At 39.9% G+C, this 23,010-nt stretch overlaps 1 protein-coding gene across 2 annotated transcripts in view; it reads left to right on the top strand.

Annotated features, from left to right (window-relative positions):
- LOC148997546 (NLR family CARD domain-containing protein 3-like) overlaps positions 1-23,010 on the top strand; it is a 53,911-nt gene that overhangs the window by 2,788 nt on the left and 28,113 nt on the right. For both annotated transcript variants that reach the window (XM_089122518.1, XM_089122523.1), the window contains exons 5-6: positions 1,600-3,330; positions 5,708-5,779. In XM_089122518.1, coding sequence (XP_088978644.1) covers positions 1,600-3,330; positions 5,708-5,779 — 1,803 coding nt within the window. The remainder of the gene's footprint in view (positions 1-1,599; positions 3,331-5,707; positions 5,780-23,010) is intronic.

Below are 23,010 nucleotides of genomic sequence, written 5' to 3'. Positions count from 1 at the left end.
ACAGTTTCACACGGTTAACTAACACTAACATAAGCCGCTTTCCGACCAAGTAGTTACAGGAACTTAGTTATAGGAACTGTCCACTTCTAAACAGTTCTAAGAACTACTCTCCCCCAAACTCGGTTTTGCTGCTTGCGTTCGCACTGGCCAAGTGGCCATAGGAACTGGTAGGAGGGGTAACGCAAGCACGGCGACGGTCTTTATAGCGTCATCACTAGACGTAGCGCGTAGCGCGGCTATTGCAATGTTCCTGTTCTGCCTTGCCGGGACCAACGGAGAACAAACGGCAGCGTTTAAAGATTATGCTTGAGTTCTGTACAGAGAAACACAGAAGACGAAGGCTCCAGCGTAATATGATATTAAGTAATATGATGGAAGAAGATAAAAGAGCAGAGCGCAGGAGGCAAACAAAACGACGGGTAAGTTTAGCTATTATTAGCAATCAGCTGGTTGAATGCGTTATGTTTTTCTTAATCCTCGTTGTAATGTTTTGCAAAAACACACAGCGTATGGCAGACAGCGCGCTACAAGTTCAGTCCGTGTTGACAGTGGGCATGACTTATAAGTTTAACCAATCAACGTAGACCTAGGGAAAGGGAACTAAAAAAGTCCTCGCTCTAGACTAGGTACTGAAAGAGTTATAGGAACTACGGTCTGAGGAACTAAAAAATCCCCAATTTAGTCCGGTCGGAACACGAGAAAAAAAGGGTTATAGGAACGTTAGGTTCTAGGAACTGCAAAAGTCCCTCCGGTCGGAAAGCGGCTATAACTAACATAACTGTGATAACTAACAAGCCGGTACAGGAATGTGAAACTTACTGTAGCTATTACTGTCTGTACCCTGAACCACCGACTGACATGACCGCTGCGGCTACATGCTGATGGGATATAACAACTCTGTCAACTAATTTTTACTCCTCTCTGCACTTTACTGTTAAAAGACGTTAGTGTTAATAATTTGTAATATAGTCAGGAGCGACTTTCATGATTTTATTGCTGTATTTTCACATCTATTCAAATGAAGGATTTTACGAAATATATTTATTTTATATGCTGGAATGTGTAGAAATTTAAGTTAACAGAAGAAAGACTGTCTTTATTTCATTAAAATATGGTGGAATGTGCAGAAAATAGGTTTAAATGTTCAACAATTCTCTTCTAGTCTGTGACTGTTGCATTTACTTTAATTTTTGCTTGATGCAATGTGCATAAAAAAAGATAATTTTTAATTTGATTTACATTTTAGATGATGGAATATGTAGAAAGAATGGAATTAGGCTGAAAGGTCTATAGTGTATTCAGGCCGTGCATCATGTTTTTGAAAAGTAACTTAGTAAATTAACTAGTAAAGTAACTTATTACTTTTTAAAATAAGTAATCAGTAAAGTAATTGTATTACTTTCTTGGAGAAGTAATCAGTAACTAATTAATATATACAAGTAACTGGACCAACACTGCACATCACTCAAACACATGATCAATGATTTAAACATTACAGAAGCACTAATGATGTTCTGTGTCTCATAAATATTATATTTTATAATTTATGGTTATTTACTCCTCTGACTTGTGTAATAATGTGTTATTGTAATCTTCCAGCCATGACTCTAAAGCTGCTGAAGTCCTCAACACACTGAGATCAAATCTGAGACAGAAGTTTGAGTGTGTGTGTGAGGGAATATCAAAGCAGGGAAAGCCAACACTCCTGAATGAGATCTACACAGAGCTCTACATCACAGAGAGTGGAAGTGGAGAGATCAATAATGAGCATGAGGTGAGACAGATTGAGACACAGTCCAGGAGAGCAGAAACAGAGGACACACCGATCAAATGCAGTGACATCTTTAGACCTTTACCTGGACAAGACAAACCCATCAGAACTGTGCTGACAAAGGGAGTCGCTGGCATTGGAAAAACAGTCTCTGTGCAGAAGCTCATCCTGGACTGGGCTGAAGGGAAAGAGAATCAGGACGTCCAGCTCATATTTCCACTGGCTTTCAGAGAGCTCAACTTGATGAAGGACAAAACACTCAGTCTTTCAGATCTTCTTCATCGCTTCTTCCCTGAAATCAGAGAAATGGCCATATCCAGTGATGAGTATAAAGTGCTGTTCATCTTTGATGGTCTGGATGAGTGTCGTCTGTCTCTGGATTTTCAGAGCGATGTGAGGTTGTGTGATGTGACTGAATCAGCCTCAGTGGACGAGCTGCTGACGAACCTCATTGTGGGGAATCTGCTTCCCTCGTCTCTCATCTGGATCACCTCCAGACCAGCAGCAGCGGATCTCGTCCCCTCTGAGTGTGTCCATCGAGTGACAGAGGTACGAGGCTTCAGTGACACACAGAAGCAGGAATACTTCAGGAAGAGGATCAGTGATCAGAGTCTGGCCCACAGGATCATCTCACACCTGGAGTCCTCAAGGAGCCTCTTTATTATGTGCCACATCCCAGTGTTCTGCTGGATCTCAGCCACTGTTCTAGAGGAGATGTGCAGTGAAGCAGAGAGACGAGAGATTCCCAAGACTCTCACTCAAATGTACACACACTTCCTGCTCATTCAGACCAACATCAAACATGAGAAGGACTATGAGAAGAAAGTGAAAGATGAAGACATGATCGTCAAACTGGGGGAACTGGCGTATCGGCAGCTTGTGAAAGGCAACCTGATCTTCTATGAGGAAGACCTGAGCGAGTGTGGCATTGATGTGGCAGAAGCATCAGTTTACTCAGGATTGTGCACTCAGATCTTCAGAGAGGAGTTGGGCTTGTGTCTGGGGAAAGTCTTCTGCTTTGTTCATCTGAGCATTCAGGAACATCTAGCAGCTCTATATGTGCATCTCTCCTTTATCAACAATAACATCAATGTGTTTGACCAGATTACCAAACCAACTAATGGAGGCAAAGTGTCCCTATCTGATCTCCATCAGAGAGCTGTGGATGAGGCTTTACACAGTAGAAATGGGCATCTGGACCTTTTCCTTCGTTTCCTTCTGGGTCTGTCAGTGGAGTCTAATCAGAGTCTCTTACAAGAACTAAAGACACAGACAGCAAACAGCTCTCACAACAATGAGGAAACAGTTGACTATATTAAAGAGAAGATCAGGGAGAATCCCTCTCCAGAGAAATACATCAATCTGTTTCACTGTCTGAATGAACTGGGGGATCTTTCTCTAGTCAACGAAGCTCAACCTCATACGAGGTCATATGGAGGATTACGTGCTGTGAAACTCTCCTCGTCTCAGTGGTCAGCTTTAGTGTTTGTGTTGTTGTCCTCAGAGGAGACACTGCAGGAGTTTAACCTGTGGAGCTTAATTGGAGCCAATAATGATCGGTAAGTAACACTGAGTGCAATCATTACAGTCTAAAACATTATGAACAAAGAGAAACTCAGGTGTTTAAATCACGGGCTCAGACTGATTTCTGGGATATTGTTTGCGGGTGTTTCTCAAACCGTGGCTGTGTCCTAGTAAGGCTGCATATCTCGACTGCCACGTCATCAAGCGCCTCTGAAGGCCATCTCAGTTTGTAGGATCTTTTGAAGACAGACTTCATTTTGTGTCTTTAAAGGGGGGGTTGACTACTTTTTTTCTTTGCACGATTGTGTTTATGGGTTGCAATATAACACGTATTCGTGGTTTTTCTTTTTTTAAAAGTCTTATTTTCATAAACTTCACCTTTATTGTCAGCCGCGCTCTCCTCTGTCCTCGAACGAGCGGTTGACTTCCTGAGTCTATGAAACCACTCCCTCAGAAACACGGGCTCAGATTGGTTAGTTTGGGCCGGTGTGTTGTGATTGGCTAAACTGTCGCTCACGTTGTCCGGAAGGTTAACGTCCATTACCTTTACGGGCGAAATGTTCATGTCATGAGCTCCGGTCCAGATGTAAATATGTGTCGAACTGCAGTATCAGTTTGAGGCATAATCAGACCGAAAAAGCCGCGATGAAGTCAAGCAGAACCTCACCACAAACTACAGCTCTTACTAAACATTTCTGAATGATAATTTTCTACATTTTTTTTACTTTATACACGTTTATTTTACACAATAGCATTTGACTGGCAACAATAGCAACTGCTACTAATGTCATACTCAAACAGCGTTGGCATGTTTACGTTCTTGATCAAATCGAAAATAACGTCATAAAGCATATATACATGAAAAATACATTTACAACATTAGTACTTATAGAAAATTCAGGTCCATAATGTTTGTACGCGTGTGTCGTAGACACAAAATAGCATAGGCTAACTAGTAGTGGCTATAAAGCCAGCGCTGGTATTTGAAAAAAAATAAAACAATAAAACACAAGGCTATGTCTGGAATTATACATGCAAATACATTTAAAATGATGAAGTCTTCGCCTACTTACAGGTTGTGGCCCAACAACTGCTGCCTCTGGTTTTAAAGTTGGAACTGCTTCATGTTTTAGTAACAGTTTCTTGTTGAATCCGGTGTTAAACTCGTGATTCTGGAAGCTGTCTTCCGTAAAATGCGCAGCACAGAGAGCTAGATTACCATCGTCATTTTCAGTTGAGGAAGTATAGCGTCCATGGGAAGCACGAACACAGAAGACCTGACAGCTGCGTGAACAACACACTCAACGAGTCGAAGTGCCTCATGCCATTTTCTGCATATTCTGAGGGAGGGTTGATGTAAATGTGTGGGTTTGTGACGTCTAAAACCCAGCTGTAGTCCCAATCGAGTCGTTTTTGTAGGCAATATACTTCCTGAGTATCTCTGCTTACACTGAACTTTCAGCGCTGCAACTTTGCAGATACTGTTCATGCACCAACAGCAACATTACACACTATTTAAAATGAAAAAAGTGAAATCGCGGTCAACCCCCCTTTAATTCAGATCATTTTGAAGGATGCATCAAGTGTGTCCTTCGTGTTCTTCAATCTCCCACAATCCTTTGCACACATTCCAGTTCATGTAAAAGAACTGCTGGAAAACGAGTCGGCACTGAGTTTATCTGAGTTCATTATGAAATGTAAGACACAGATAATGTGTTCGGAGATGAAGGCATACATGTTATCTTCTGTTTGTGTGTAAATGAGTCACTGAACACTAAACTGACAATAATGGAAGACACTGGGAGACACAGACGGCTGTCATTCACTGTATTGCAGTAATAAAACAGCAAGTTAATAGAAAGTATTTTTTTTAAATTAAGTTTTAATAGTAACAGCAAGTGGACGTCCGTCGTCCGCGGATCCTCCTGATGATGATAGTGACAGCCAAAGTAAACTTTATAAAACAGTGAATGTCCTTGATGGCGTTCCTGGAGGCGTTCAGCTCTGTTTTCCGCTGGAAGAGTGACTACACACACACACACACACTCACACACACACACAGGAACAAAACGACGAGACAGTGCAGTGTAAGTGTATGAAATGACTGTAAGTGTATGAAATGACTGAAATGAAAATATACACATTTGACAGGACAAAATCTGATATGTGAGAATAGTGTTGTAGTGTAAATGTAGACTAATAGACCTTGACAAACGACATTGAAAAGAAAAAGAGAAAACAAATCTGTGTTGCTACGAGGCTTCTACAGTTATAGATACTAAACAACTTTAACACACGTCCTTTATAAAGCTGTGTTTCATTAAAAAAAGGTATAATGTATTATTTACTTCTGATATGAATTATTATTGTTAGCATTATTTATTAACTTGTTTATTTTTTATTTTCAATTAGTGTCCCACAAAACACTGCAGATGAAGTTCTTCAGAAGCTGATGCCTGTGGTTACAGCAACTAGACACGCTGTGTAAGTAACACTGAGAACAAGCATCACTGCTAAAACATTATAACAGTTCATACTTGAACATTATAAATGAATAGATTAACAAATAAAATGAGTGTCACACTTCAACTCTTAAACCCTCCACCTATATGACCTGATTAATGGTCTACGTAACCGTTTTTTATGATATTTGTGAGATTTATTTTCAAATATATACATTTATAATGTATGTATATAATGTATGTATATTATAGTTAGTAATAATATCAAATATAGCTGCAAGCAGCAATTACCGGGGCCAAGCACAATTAGACGACAAAACATGCCAACATGTGTCAGACCAACTGCAGCAAGGAGCAATTGAAGGAAGCATTTCAGCATCAACAGCAGTGCAGAGCCGTTGATGCAAGGAATCCATAGAAACCACAATTATGATTTTCTGACAAAGTGCTTCCGATGAAGTGTACCATTTTTTGTTTCGTTTGATTCAACTTGGGTGAGATACAGCCTCTTAGCCAATTTTGAGTGGACCTTGTTAAGTTTGCAACACCATAACTTTTGAACAAAGATGAATTAAAAAATCGGGAACAGCACTTTTATGCGGCTAAGTCTGAAGATCATTTGAGTGCGTGTTTGGAGAAAATTTGACAAAATTTGAAGGAGGAGTAGCGAAAAAAACTGAGAACTGTACATTTCAAAATGGCCACTACTGTAATGGGCGGGGTCTTAATGTACAGTATTGGTTGTGATCAGCATGATGAGTGGAATCAGGTGTACTAAGTTTCATGTATCTAGAGCAAAGGGTTCAAAAGTTATAACCATTTCAATGTTGAATTTTTGCATTGGTGGTGGTAGTGTTGTCAAAAAACTCGGTACTTCGGTACCAAGTCGGTACTAAAAAAAAAAATGTTACGGTACCAGCTTTTCTAGGTACCGAGTACCAGGTTCATCCAGTTCTGTTCTAGACGCGATGTCTGAAACGTGCACAGTTGCGTCCTCTTCATAACGCTGATATGGCTCTCTCTCTCTGAATCCACTTGTTGAAACGAAAGGAGGAAAGAGCCACATATCGAAATATTTTGGATTAGGCTAATGTCACGTTGCCATAAGAGGCCGATTACATGCAAATTCGCAATTTCAAATATAGGCGTGATTCAAGCGCGCTCCTAATAAAAACTCGTTGGCGTTGCATAGCAACGACAGACGCCGCGTGAGAGCAAGCGCTTTGTAAAGAATAAGCACGCGCAAAAATATAATTAAAAAACACGCGCGACATGTGAACGGCCTCTAAAGTGCTTTCGGGGTAGTTTTACGAGTACATGAGCACAGTAGTATCTACCCGACACCAGAGTACTATGGTATTATGGTATGGTATTACATCATTTAATGTCAATGCCAGTTCTAGGCGTATTCTTGCCTTTATAACTCAGCAGGTTTAAAAAGCCTTTTTAAAATTAAATATGAATGCAGTTTTAGATTAATAAAAGGACAGTCAAGTCAAATAAAACATGTTTTATGGTAATGCTACAAAGATACCATTCATAAACATTACTTAGTTATCAACACATTGAGTGAACAATATATTTTTACAACATTAATTAATGTTTGAAAATGTTATTTATTACAAACACCTGATTGTTCATGTTTGTTCACTTAATTCATTGTGCATTAAATAAATAATGGATTAAAACTTTACAAACAACTTTAAAAATGTGTTAGTGTATACTATTGTTTATTTTAGGTCATTTTATCTAATCTTTTTCTAAAGTGTTTATAATACGAATGTACAGTTTCCATACTTGTAACCGTGATAAACACTTAAATATATGTAAATTTAAACTAAGCTTTGGTACCGAAATTGGTACCGAGAACCGTGAATTTTAACTGGTATCGGTACCGAATACTGAAATTTTGGTACCGTGACAACACTAGGTGGGGTTGGAGTTGGTCCTAGAGGGTCAAAAATTGGTCCAATTACTATTCATTAGCGTCACTACAAGTGTGCCAAATTTCATAATTTTCCTAATTACGGTTTATAGGGCTGATATAGACTTCCATTTACGGAATAATAATAATAATAAATATAGTTGCAAGCAGCAATTACTGGGGCCAAGCACAATCAGACGACAAGACATGCCAACATTTGTCAGACCAACTGCGGCAAGGAGCAATTTAAAGATGATTGAAGACATTTAAAGATGAATTTAGGCAAAATGGCTGAAATCACGTACAATTAAGTAAAAATGTGATTAAATGGATTATATTGGTCACTTTAGACCAATAGGTGGCGTAGTTACAAAATCGATGTGATGTGGTCAGAGTTTGGTGACGATGAAAAAACCTTCACACCAGTCGCATTAAAATACGCAGATTTATTCAAAAGTTATAAGCATTATTAGAAATGTTGTTATAACTTTGACCAAAAGGTGGCGCTGTCTTGAAATCTTTTGAGTACCTTCAGGGGATGGTGCTGATGGCACAAACTGAGTTTCGTAATGCTACACCAATGCATTCGTTAAGTATAGCATGTTATGTTCTGTTATTATAGCGTCACCAAGAGGCTCAGTCAAACAATTTTTTACGTGTCCTCAGAGTGAGCCCATACATCTGTGTGCCAATTTTGGTGGAAATATCTCAATTCGTTTCGGAGTTATAGACATTTATGTGAAAAAAAAAACATGTAAAAAATGACTGACACGTGACTTTGATTGAGTTTTACTACCCCTTACTATCAATATTTTTGCATTTGGGTATTAGCAAATAGCCAGCGACCTATGTTTCCAATTTTCTGACGGTGGTTTCGTCTCGATCGATCGAACTAACGTGTCCTCAGAGTGAGCCCATACATCTGTGTGCCAATTTTGGTGGAAATATCTCAATTCGTTTTGGAGTTATAGACATTTCTGTGAAAAAAAACATGTAAAAAATGTCTGACACGTGACTGAGTTTTACTACCCCTTACTATCAATATATTTGCATTTGGGTATTAGCAAATAGCCAGCGACTTATGTTTCCAATTTTCTGACGGTGGTTTTGTCTCGATCGGACTAGCGGTTTTGAAGATATCGCCAAATGCCGAATTTTTTTCGTGCTAAATCGCAATGCTACACAAAGCGTAAGACAAAATCCAGCATATTTGGTATCATTGAACTCTGCAAGGATTCAGGAACTCAAGGAGATGACTCTCGTGAAAATAAGTCAACCATAGCCAGAGTTAATAGCATTTGACATTTTTATTTTACCACTAGGTGGCACTGTTTCGAAACTTCTCAGGCTCCTTCAGGGCATCGTACTGATGACCCATACCGAGTTTCATAACAATTCGTTCATGTGTTCAAAAAATATCCAGCCAATGTCAATAACAAATTAAGTGAAAGCCTACTTTGGGGATTTGCAATTTAGTAGAGTTGAGCCGGATACTCGGCTGAAACGAGTATCCGGTACGGATAAAGCACTTTTGTCGATTACAAATATTATTCGAGTAATACGAGTCAATATCTGTGCTCGGATAAAAAAAAAAGAAAAAAAAGAAAGTAATGTTGAAATTAGGGCTGAACAATATATCAATATAAAGAATATATATATATATTTTAAATGTGATATGTAATTAGAGTTTGCGCTGCACACCTTGCTCCAAGGAAGCTGCTGAGTGCTGATCCAGAGCTCTCTGCACTGCTCCCCGCGCCCCAGTCACTCCTTTTCCACTTTGCGTGCTTGATTAAAGCATGTTATGTTATAACATGAAATAAAGTCTTTCACCTCAGCAAAACGGACTTTGTCCTGTCAGCCGTTATAATGTAACGTTAGTCGTAGCGCACACTCAATTGCACGCGCAAATGCGGCGGCGCGCGCTGGATCGCCTCACTGTATATAAAGTGCAAAAGAAACTACGAGCATGCAACACTGTTACGTTGTAAATAACACGAAATAAAAACAAAGCAGGTATGATTTTAATTCTATTCACCAGGAGCAGTTTCAATGTTTCATTAACAGTATTGTGTATTCACCAAGGTAACTGTCATGTCTATATTAACCCCTTAATGCCCCTATTTTTCTTTGTGTTATTTTTTTATATTTTTTAAATGAATGTAATGGCTCATACCAACGTTGTATTGACAAAATAAATAAACCAATTAATAAATCACAATTACAATTCCAAGGGAATAATCTGCAATTAAGATTTTTGTCATCATGCAGCCCTGTGAAGAAACCTGTTAATTATTTATTCATTTGATTTTGCAAATGTTTGTTTCAATAAAACTACTTGTGACATGTCATATTTGGCTTTGACTGAACATTTGCTCTCACTTTGCAGAAAAAATATATATCGTGATATGACTTTTGGTCCATATCACCCAGCCGTAGTTGAGATGAAAACTCTTGTTCGTTCAAAACCATTGATCTGAAGCTCAATGCTGATGCTGTCATGTAAATAGTTTTCTTATCAGCAATAAATATAACAATTTCTGATCAACCCATATCAATTGCATGCTTAAAATAACATACCGGTTAAAGCCCCGCCCATTTCAAGACTACCCGACCCACTTCCGGGTTTAGGCCCCGCCCAGTCCGAGTACAGATACAGATACAGATAATTCATATGGTTATACAGATACAGATACAGATAATGCTGTACTCGCTCATCCCTACAATTTAGTTTCTCAACTCCAAAAATCAGCACTGCATGGCAACGCTTAGAGGTTGGAATAATGGCAGGATGCACAATTTCTTCTCTGGCTTTTACCATGGCAATGGAAGTAATCATTAGGGCATCAAGATGGGTAGTAGGAGGAGAGCGCTTGGCTTCTGGGATGCGACTACCACCAATCAGAGCATTCATGGATGACATGACAACCATGACTACAACAGTAGCCTGCACTAATCGGTTATTGGGGAAGTTAACAGATAATATTGAATGGGCACAAATGCAATTTAAGCCCTCTGAATCAAGGAGTATCTCGATAGTTAAAGCAAAGGTAGTAGATAAAACTTTCTTCATTAATGCTGTGGCAATACAAACAGTTTCTGAGAAGCCAGTGAAGAGTCTTGGGAGATGGTACGATGGGGATCTAAAGGGCACAGTTCGAGTGGGAGAAGTTGGACGACAAGCAGTGGAAGGGTTGAAGAGCATAAACAGCTGTGGTCTACCTGGCAAACTAAAACTCTGGTGCTTTCAGTTTGGTCTACTGCCGATGTTGCTGTGGCCACTGACTGTGTACGAGGTTTTTTTGACAACAGTGGATAAGCTGGAAGCGTTAATAAGTTCATACATTAGGAAATGGTTGGGAGTTCCACGCAGTTTCAGCAGAGTGGGACTTTATAGTAAAGGAATATTGCAGCTGCCAGTCTCTGCTTTAACCGAGGAGTTTAAGTGTGCCAAGGTCAGGCTGGAAATGACCCTAGTAGAGACATGTGACAAATGTGTAAGGGAGGCAGCCCTTGTGTTAAACTGGTAGGAAGTGGTCAGCAAAGAAATCTGTAGTAGAGGCAAAGGCTACCCTTTAAATTGGGGATATTGTGGTACAGCATGGAAGAGGGGGTTTGGGGATTAGTTTAGCTCCTCCTAAATGGCACAAGGCAGGCCCAGCTCAAAGGAGGAAGCTGGTAGTCAACAAGGTGCGAAAGCAAAAGGAGAGGATGAGGTGTATAAAGGCCATTTTCCAGGCCAAGCAGGGAGAGTGGATGAGATGGGAGAGTGTGGAACAACCCAAGTTGGGCTGGCAAGACCTTTGGTCTATGGAAGAGAGTAGGATCAGTTTCCTTATTAGGTCAACATATGATGTCCTCCCATCACCGCAGAACCTAAACCTCTGGGTAGGAGAGGATCCCTCTTGTCCTTTGTGTTCATCACCTGCCACATTAAGGCGCATTCTGACAGGATGTAAGGTGGCTCTTAGCCAAGGTCGGTTTACTTGCGCCATGACCAAGTACTGCAATGTTTGGCTTTAGCATTGGAAGGCAAGCGTAGTATGGGCAATAAGTTGCCGCCTGCAAAACATTACACGCAGAAGACAGTATTCCTCCGCCCAGGCGAGCAACCACCAAGAAAAGGTGTTAACACCAATTCTCACTCAGGACAACTGGAAGCTGCTGGGGACTTTTCCACCTGAGATTGCCGCTACTAACCTCCGACCAGATATTGTTTTGTGGTCTGGATCAGCATGCATTGTTCAGCTGATAGAGCTAACAGTGCCTAGGGAGGATGCGGTAGATGAGGCATATGAGAGGAAGAAACTGCAGTATGCTCATCTGGCCACAGAGGCAGAGCAGCAAGAATGGTGAGTCCAGGTTTATCCAGTGGAAGTGGGTTGGCGAGGTTTTGTGGCACACTCTACAACCCAGACGTTGGATTCAGTGGCCAAGAGTTGCGTCGCCCAGTAAAGAACTTATCTGAAGCAGCAGAAAGGAGCAGCAACTGCCTGTGGTTGAGACGGAAAGATTCTAGCTGACCATGTACAGGCCGCCAAGCTACAGTTTCGTAGAATTCTTGAAGAGTCTGTTTGTATAGGTTGCATTGTAATTACAGTCATTACGTTCCTGTGTATATTGTTTGAATGACGGTGGTTGGCCAGATATTGTGTTTTGCGGTAGGTGGTATGCCTTACGGAACCGTTTGACACTGAAACTGCTTTATAACGCACCAGTGGGTAGGGCTGGGCGATAAATCGGTTTTATTGGTTAACTCGAATTTGTAGTTTGCGCCTAATTGCGCCGATTTTCTTGAATGAAAATCGGTTTTCTCTTTAACAACCGCCGACGCGGCCATCTGGGCTCCCGTAGTTCCGACGGCGCTGAGCGCTTGCTATGATAGAGATACACAAACAACATGGCAAATGAACAAGACCGCGGCAGCAGAAACACACCCACCGAAAACATTTACAAGCTGAATCTGAGACAAATTCACTGTGAGAGACACAATTGTCACTTTTTACACTCTCTCACGCACATATCCATTTTCTCATGGAGAGAAACATCGCGAAGCAAAGAGCAAGAGGACACTGACACCAACAGACAGAGCAGGTTGTCATTGATATGAGACAGATTCTCAGCTCTCAGATTGTCAATTTTATTTCGAAATTCAAACAATAAACACCGTTTTGGCGTTTGTAAATGTAACGTGATCACGTGAAAGATCACTAACAGATCTCAGTTCAAGTGGCACGTGAACCGATCATCTGTTACTCTTTACTGCTAACTTACTGAAATAAAACCGATCGATCAGTGTTTTTCAACCGTGGAAAGATGTCCATAAAACAGCTGGAGAAGTTGGAGAACAACATGCGTCACGTAACGTTACATTTACCTCAGACCCTATGCCTCAGACTCAGGAATGCCTTTTAATGACGCATGTTAGTTGGACTTAAAGCTGCCATTGACAACTATGGCTGATTGAGTGGACTTTGGCAACATTTTGAATGTTTACAACTCATATGGCCCTCCCCCACTATCAACGAATACCCTCCCACAGAGGTCCGCACGAGTCCGCACGCACCAGGTTTTCTGTGAACGTGATCGTCTCATCAGCATTCATCAACACCATGGATTATTTGGAGGTATGCTGCCCTGGCTAATCTACCAATATATTGCAATTGCTAACGTCATTTATACTGCGCTGATTTGACACAGTGAACAGGGAGCGCTGGATTTTTGCTAAACAAATAACACGCTCCAAATGGAGTTAGAAGCTCTGTTTTTTTTCTAAAACCACTTTATTTATGTTGTTCTGTCTGATTATAGTGTTGATTTCACTGAATATGATCAAAAAAATGTTGCCGACGGTAGCTTTAATATAATTGCTATAGAGAGGAGCATTTTGATAAATATGATAACTATATTATACATTTACTATATTTGACCTATATCATTAAAATATTATAACGTTGTTTGTTATTATAAAATCGCATTGTTTAATTTGAGTTAGTTTTAACCTTAAATAATACCAGCTGACAGGGCTCTCTGTATGTTTACAGCATTAGGTAATTTATTTTTGGAGAACAATTAACATAACACATTAACGTATCTACCTAATGTTTATCCAAAGGAATTGATATTGAATCAATATCAGAATCAAATCTTTGAAATTGTGAAATTTGTGTTAAGCAATAATGAAAACAGTAGCATACAGTCTTTGTACCATGTAAACATTAGCCACGTTTCCACTGCCGGGCTAGGGCTGGGCCAGAGCTAACAGCGAGCCGAGCCGAGCTAGTGGCCTCGGGCCTCAAGCACCGGGCTTGCGTTTCCACTGTCGGGCCAGTAGCCCCACAGCGCTGCCCCAGACCCCACCCCTAACACGCCTTTCTGGATAAAACGTCATAAAACCCAACCCATTTCAGCGGGTATTATGAATTAATTTATTTTTTAAATTAGGAAGATAGCATATTATTAACTCACCTGCCGTAGTGGCTGCAATAGTGTCACGAGACCAGTACAGGCGATTCTCCATTTCAAGCAGCGATTTTTTGCGCGATATAACAGGCTGCGGGCACGTTTTCAAGTTATTCATTAACCGTTAACCGAGGCCCATCGGTTAATACTCGGTGCATAGTGTGCGCGCCGCAACCTCGAGATACAGAGTTAACTTTTTAGCACCTTTAATAACTGATTGGACCCCATTTGAAACTAAATTAATTTATAGAAATAAAACGCAGCAAGTACGGAGCAGTTAAAGCCGCATTTCCATCACCCTTCAAACTGAAATTGCCAATTGAAAATAAGCAAAACGTCCATTTCACAAAAACTCCGTGTCTGCAAATAATAATAATAATAATAATAATAATAACCATCATCATCATTATTGTAACATTTTATTAGGCTGCATATGTAGAAGACGCCTTTATCCAAAAAAGGAACAGAGCACAAATAAACACAATATTTTTGACGCATATCAGCGCATACCAGTGTGTGTGGAGCACGCACTGATGGCTGCGAGACGCCCATGTGAACACTTGCAGTTTCATTGCATTTCTTTCAGTGGAAACAACTTAAAATACTCTTTCATTTCTGGTCATACAGAAAATAATAATACATTATTTGCAAATACATTTATTTGCGTAAACTCACAATAACAAGAAAACGTTGTGCTTTAACAATGAATCAAGGCGCGCTTCATGATCTCCGTGAACTGAAGCGCGAGACCTGAAACAGCCACCGCATTCGAATTTGTTCGTTTTAAATTGGACATTTAAAGCTTTAGTCTTGTAGATTAAAGCTTTAAATGTCCAATTTAAAACGAACAAATTCGAATCGAAAGCCAATATCTTCTGACTATGTAATTATGTAGCTAATTAATTAGAGAGATATGTTTTTAGCCGAAAATCATTTAGAAAACAATAGTTTATTAATAAACAATTAATGCCTCGTTATTTTATATTATTTTATTATCAGACACATTTATTATAGCCTATAAATCACTTATAATCCCCTTTCTGTAGGCTGTGGTTACGGCTCTTCTCATTCAGCACTGCAGGGAAAATATCATTTCCAGGTTCTAATTTGGCCTCAGAAAACCAGTAAAATATATATTTTTTTCATATTAATTTGTCAAATATTTTAAATGATTAAGGGGCAAAAAATCAAACAAATATCTGAAAATTTGTCGATATGTAGCCTATATATAGCCTATATATTTTTGCGCAGCATTTGGCATAGGCCTACAGTTCAAATTAAAATGTTATGCAATTTTAAACGGTTAATCGGTTAAACATGGACACCCCATGTGCATCTTGCTTCAGATCATAACGTTCCATAACACCGATAAACTCCGCCTTTTACCTTGAGCACGCCTCTAGCCCGAGCTGGCCCCCTCTGGCCCAAGGTATTCGACGGGCCAGAAATCCTGGCCATTGGCCCTGAGGAAGCCCCGATCAAGCCCCGGAAGTGACCGTGGAAACGCGACTGGCCCTGGCACGCACTAGCACGGCCCGGCCCTGGCCCGGTAGTGGAAACGCGGCTATTGTGTTTATGGTTAATAAACCTAATAAAATTGTTTAGTTACCAAATAATTTGACAGTCACAATAAACTTATTATGATGCAAGCTGTTTTTATTATATATATATTTTTTACAATCCCAGTCCACCCATTTCATGTTATGTTACATTTACACTATTTACAATGACAGGGTCTGCCCTCTTGTCTTTTTGGCTTGTTGTTTCTGCACTTTAATCCAGATAATATCACAGAAGGGAATATCAAAACAAAAAAGTTAACTTGTTTTGAACAATTCCTTTGTCATCTGCAGATTTGTTTTTAAGTAGGGACAGAAAAAAAATCGATTTAAATCGTAAAACGGATTTTTTTGTGAAAAAATCAGAGATTTTTTTTTTAGGCCATATCGCCCAGCCCTACCAGTGGGGCTCGAAAGCCTTAGTCAAACGGGTTGGCGCGTATGGTTGGGTCGCGTGAGATTGTGGTTAGGTCTCAGCAGCAGGAGGAATGTAGAGGTCAATAAGCTGGGCTGAGTTGAGTGGGGGACGGAGAGGGGTGACTCAGAGTCACTGTCGAGCCCTCTTGTGGTGTCGTGGGCTAGTTGACGAAACACTGAGGATGGAAGGTGCCCACTTGAAGACCCTAGAGATGTCCCCTACTCGGCTCAATCCAGACGGTTGTCGTGTTGGTCCACTAGGCAGACCACACTGTAGTTGCAGCTGTCATGTGTGCTGATGCGGCAAGTACACTGCAGCCGTTAACGCCGGACAGTAAAGGAGTCACACCACCATGTGGAAAGAAGCGTAAATGGAAGGAGAAGCATAGTTTACTGTAAAGCTACGTCTTAGTTTTGCTTACCTTGGCGAAAGCCAAGTATAAATCAGCATGAAGTTTTAACATCTACTCTTGTGTAATGGAAATCATATAATTTTTTTATCAAATACATGCAGTCTTATAAAAACCTTAAAAATATTACGACCTAAAACTGTTTACTGTAGTGTACGCTTTACTATGCATGTATAACATGCATAATTACAGCAGCAGTTTTCTGTAATATGATGGTGTAGATAAAACACCTTATGATACATAAATCCAAACTGTTGTAAAAAGTCATTCAAATAATGAGCGATCACACAAGAAGCAAGATTTGTGTTTATTACGTAATTGTGTGCGTATTTGTCCAATCAAACGGCAGGAAGCGGGACACACTGACATGCGGCACAAGAAGCCATTGTGTGTCTAATGTGCTTTAAATCATTAAGCAGTCAACGAGCTAGTGGCCTCGGGCCTCAAGCACCGGGCTTGCGTTTCCACTGTCGGGCCAGTAGCCCCACAGCGCTGCCCCAGACCCCACCCCTAACACGCCTTTCTGGATAAAACGTCATAAAACCCAACCCATTTCAGCGGGTATTATGAATTAATTTATTTTTTAAATTAGGAAGATAGCATATTATTAACTCACCTGCCGTAGTGGCTGCAATAGTGTCACGAGACCAGTACAGGCGATTCTCCATTTCAAGCAGCGATTTTTTGCGCGATATAACAGGCTGCGGGCACGTTTTCAAGTTATTCATTAACCGTTAACCGAGGCCCATCGGTTAATACTCGGTGCATAGTGCGCGCGCCGCAACCTCGAGATACAGAGTTAACTTTTTAGCACCTTTAATAACTGATTGGACCCCATTTGAAACTAAATTAATTTATAGAAATAAAACGCAGCAAGTACGGAGCAGTTAAAGCCGCATTTCCATCACCCTTCAAACTGAAATTGCCAATTGAAAATAAGCAAAACGTCCATTTCACAAAAACTCCGTGTCTGCAAATAATAATAATAATAATAATAATAATAACCATCATCATCATTATTGTAACATTTTATTAGGCTGCATATGTAGAAGACGCCTTTATCCAAAAAAGGAACAGAGCACAAATAAACACAATATTTTTGACGCATATCAGCGCATACCAGTGTGTGTGGAGCACGCACTGATGGCTGCGAGACGCCCATGTGAACACTTGCAGTTTCATTGCATTTCTTTCAGTGGAAACAACTTAAAATACTCTTTCATTTCTGGTCATACAGAAAATAATAATACATTATTTGCAAATACATTTATTTGCGTAAACTCACAATAACAAGAAAACGTTGTGCTTTAACAATGAATCAAGGCGCGCTTCATGATCTCCGTGAACTGAAGCGCGAGACCTGAAACAGCCACCGCATTCGAATTTGTTCGTTTTAAATTGGACATTTAAAGCTTTAGTCTTGTAGATTAAAGCTTTAAATGTCCAATTTAAAACGAACAAATTCGAATCGAAAGCCAATATCTTCTGACTATGTAATTATGTAGCTAATTAATTAGAGAGATATGTTTTTAGCCGAAAATCATTTAGAAAACAATAGTTTATTAATAAACAATTAATGCCTCGTTATTTTATATTATTTTATTATCAGACACATTTATTATAGCCTATAAATCACTTATAATCCCCTTTCTGTAGGCTGTGGTTACGGCTCTTCTCATTCAGCACTGCAGGGAAAATATCATTTCCAGGTTCTAATTTGGCCTCAGAAAACCAGTAAAATATATATTTTTTTCATATTAATTTGTCAAATATTTTAAATGATTAAGGGGCAAAAAATCAAACAAATATCTGAAAATTTGTCGATATGTAGCCTATATATAGCCTATATATTTTTGCGCAGCATTTGGCATAGGCCTACAGTTCAAATTAAAATGTTATGCAATTTTAAACGGTTAATCGGTTAAACATGGACACCCCTATGTGCATCTTGCTTCAGATCATAACGTTCCATAACACCGATAAACTCCGCCTTTTACCTTGAGCACGCCTCTAGCACGAGCTGGCCCCCTCTGGCCCAAGGTATTCGACGGGCCAGAAATCCTGGCCATTGGCCCTGAGGAAGCCCCGATCAAGCCCCGGAAGTGACCGTGGAAACGCGACTGGCCCTGGCACGCACTAGCACGGCCCGGCCCTGGCCCGGTAGTGGAAACGCGGCTATTGTGTTTATGGTTAATAAACCTAATAAAATTGTTTAGTTACCAAATAATTTGACAGTCACAATAAACTTATTATGATGCAAGCTGTTTTTATTATATATATATTTTTTACAATCCCAGTCCACCCATTTCATGTTATGTTACATTTACACTATTTACAATGACAGGGTCTGCCCTCTTGTCTTTTTGGCTTGTTGTTTCTGCACTTTAATCCAGATAATATCACAGAAGGGAATATCAAAACAAAAAAGTTAACTTGTTTTGAACAATTCCTTTGTCATCTGCAGATTTGTTTTTAAGTAGGGACAGAAAAAAAATCGATTTAAATCGTAAAACGGATTTTTTTGTGAAAAAATCAGAGATTTTTTTTTTAGGCCATATCGCCCAGCCCTACCAGTGGGGCTCGAAAGCCTTAGTCAAACGGGTTGGCGCGTATGGTTGGGTCGCGTGAGATTGTGGTTAGGTCTCAGCAGCAGGAGGAATGTAGAGGTCAATAAGCTGGGCTGAGTTGAGTGGGGGACGGAGAGGGGTGACTCAGAGTCACTGTCGAGCCCTCTTGTGGTGTCGTGGGCTAGTTGACGAAACACTGAGGATGGAAGGTGCCCACTTGAAGACCCTAGAGATGTCCCCTACTCGGCTCAATCCAGACGGTTGTCGTGTTGGTCCACTAGGCAGACCACACTGTAGTTGCAGCTGTCATGTGTGCTGATGCGGCAAGTACACTGCAGCCGTTAACGCCGGACAGTAAAGGAGTCACACCACCATGTGGAAAGAAGCGTAAATGGAAGGAGAAGCATAGTTTACTGTAAAGCTACGTCTTAGTTTTGCTTACCTTGGCGAAAGCCAAGTATAAATCAGCATGAAGTTTTAACATCTACTCTTGTGTAATGGAAATCATATAATTTTTTTATCAAATACATGCAGTCTTATAAAAACCTTAAAAATATTACGACCTAAAACTGTTTACTGTAGTGTACGCTTTACTATGCATGTATAACATGCATAATTACAGCAGCAGTTTTCTGTAATATGATGGTGTAGATAAAACACCTTATGATACATAAATCCAAACTGTTGTAAAAAGTCATTCAAATAATGAGCGATCACACAAGAAGCAAGATTTGTGTTTATTACGTAATTGTGTGCGTATTTGTCCAATCAAACGGCAGGAAGCGGGACACACTGACATGCGGCACAAGAAGCCATTGTGTGTCTAATGTGCTTTAAATCATTAAGCACGTACCGTTCCTTATTGCTCATTTATCTGTGCTTCTCAATCACTAAAGTTTCAATAGCTTTACACAATTCGCTCAATGTTTACAAAACATTAAGCTCACACATGTACACGCACACACACACACACACACACACACACACACACACTAAGGCTGGGGCGATGCACCTATCTCCTGATTCGATATTATCACGATATTTGGGTGCCGATACGATATGTATTGCGATTTTTAAGAACTGCGATTGTTTCTATCAAAATCTGACTTCCTCTATTTTGATCGCTAGACATCAGTGTTTAGATTTGAGCTTTAAACTTTTATCCCATTACTTCTATTTAAGCTGTTTCATGACAACTCTCTCTGGGTCAGCGGCAGCGCCAACACAGATTTAAAATGTTGGCATATGATTTTAATTTATGACCTCGATATGAGGTTTAATACAACACTCATAGATAACAACATGTTTCATCCTCTGTTGGAGCAAGAGTGGCTAACTTTTGTCTACCTTGTCTATAAGCAATTACAAACATAAAGCAATTTACTTTGAATCAATATCAATTCTGGAATAAATAACAATCTATTTTAAAATTGTGAACCAGAAAATTGCATTGGTTATGTCAATCGTTTTTTTTTTTTTCTCCCAGTGCTAACACACACACACAGATGTTCTTTTAAAATGTTTACAAACAAACACACACACACACACACACACACACACACACACACACACTTATTTAACATTTACATGCTTCCACTTGGGGAGATCATAATTAAATATGGTCTTGGGTATCACTGCTATGCGGATGATACGGAGATTTACATCCACTAGTCCTGATGTTCATTGCTCATTAATAGCATTGCATAGTTGTCTGGCAGAGATCAGTTTATGGATGCAGAATAATTTCCTGAAGCTGAACGGCTCCAAAACTGAATTGATGCAGATTGGTACAGTGGCGGCTACTCGTAAAGCAGAGCAGATTAGTCTGAACTTTACAGGTGAGGAATCTTGGTGTCATTTTTGATCCACAGCTAACATTTGAAGCACATCTATAAAGCACATCTATAAAAACATCTATAAAGTGTCTTTTTACCACCTGAGAAACGTTAAAGGCTTATACGTGCCTTTATTACAACTAGGTTAGATTATTGAAATGCCTTGTTCTCTGGCCGTCCAGCTAGATATCTGAGCAGGCTACAATACATTCAAAACTCTGCTGCCCGTATGCTCGCTCGTACTTCTCCTCATGAACACATAGCACCGATGCTTTCACAGTTGCACTGGTTTCCCATAAATGTGAGAATTGATTTCAAAATTCTTATACTAACATATAAGACTACATGGGATCGCTCCAGAGTACTTTTGTGATCTTATTAGCCCTTATACTCCATCACGTTCTCTCCGTTCTTCTAATTTGCTTTTTCTTCATCAGCCTTAATGTAAGCTTAAGACCATGGGGGAAAGAGCCTTTTCATTCAAATCTCCCAAGCTATGGAATGTGCTTCCTCCTGTTTTAGTTGGGATGATCAATCACCGACTCCTGAGCCATAGATGAGCATACATTAAGATTTATTAATACGTTCATAGTCACGTGCTGCCACTACAATGCTAATTGTCTCTCGCCACCTGCTGCACATGCGCCAACATGTATTAGACAGGGTTGCCAAACATATAAATATACAAGACAGGGTTGCCACTACTCCATAAAACCGACCACTATCATTACACCCCCCCCCCCTCTTTTTTTTAAACATTTACATCTAATATAAACAGTTAAACTTGAGAAAAAAAAATACAAACATTTTGACAAACAATTACACCCATCTGAAGATCTCAGTCTTTTACAATCAGTCTGTCAGGACTACTTCATCTTTCAGCATGTTTCAATAAGTCTTTCAGGGCATTTCCGTTCACGAACAGATCGTCTCAACGATATCTCAGTCCTACTACAGCAGATAAATCTCTCAAATGATGTTGATGATTCCTCCTTAACATAACACCACTTGAAGTTTCAATATTATAGGACCTGGGTTGAGTTTGTTCAAGTACAATGCCTTTCTGATTCCTGGTATTAGTCTTGTCTTTAAATCTGACCTCCTCACCGACACAAAGTTCGGGCAAATGATGAGTTCCTCTATCATAATAGACCTTTTGCTTAGCCTTTTGTTGTTCTTTGAATTCTTTAACTTTCTCGCTGCCTTCTGTTACTAGAAGATCCTCAGAGATAGGTAAATTAGAACGAAGACGTCGTCCCATATAAAGATATGCCGGCGAGTTTCCAAACTCAAAAGGGGTACTACGATAAGCAAGCAATCCCATGTAAACTACTTCCACCATCGCTTGCCTTCTGCATCAACCTTTTCACCACTCCAACTGACTTTCCCACAAGTCCATTCGACTGGGGAAAATATGGTCTTGATGTTGTATGTCTGAAGTCCCAGTCTTTTGAAAAGCTCTGGAAACTAGCGTTAACAAATTGAGGACCGTTATCTATAAAAACTTCCATCGGTACTCCATGTCTAGCAAAGATTGATTGCATGCATGAAATAACTTTTTCTGCCGTGGTGGTGCTAAAGCACATACTTCTGGATAACATGAACAATAGTCCGTAACCAAGAGGTAATTTTTCCCCAGACATGTAAACAGGTCCACACCTATTTTTTGGTATGGTCTTTCAGGTACCGGATGCGACATTAATGGTTCTCTTGGATTATTGGATTGATATCTAGCACATGTCTGACACTTGGACACTTCTATTGTGATGTCCTGATTAATTCCAGGCCAATACATGACTTCACAAGCTCTTTTTTTACATTTCTCAATTCCCAGATGGCCTTCATGGATTTTGTTCAACATCTCACGTCTCAGATTTCTTGGAATCACTATTTTATTTCCTTTATACAGAATTCCATTACAGACAGACAATTCAGAACTGCAGTTCCAAAATTCATGAACTTCTGTAACACAATTTTGCTTCACATCTGGCCAACCATTCATGACAAAGTATCTCACCGAAGTGAGTGTCTGATCTTGTTCTGTCTCTTGACAGATCAGTTTCATTTTGGAATCAGCAA

This window comes from Pimephales promelas, chromosome 2 (assembly GCF_988280905.1).
Source record: "Pimephales promelas chromosome 2, fPimPro1.hap1.1, whole genome shotgun sequence".
NCBI lineage: Eukaryota > Metazoa > Chordata > Actinopteri > Cypriniformes > Leuciscidae > Pimephales > Pimephales promelas.
The sequence above is the reverse complement of the archived record's forward strand: the minus strand, read 5'-3'. Positions and strand labels throughout refer to the sequence as shown.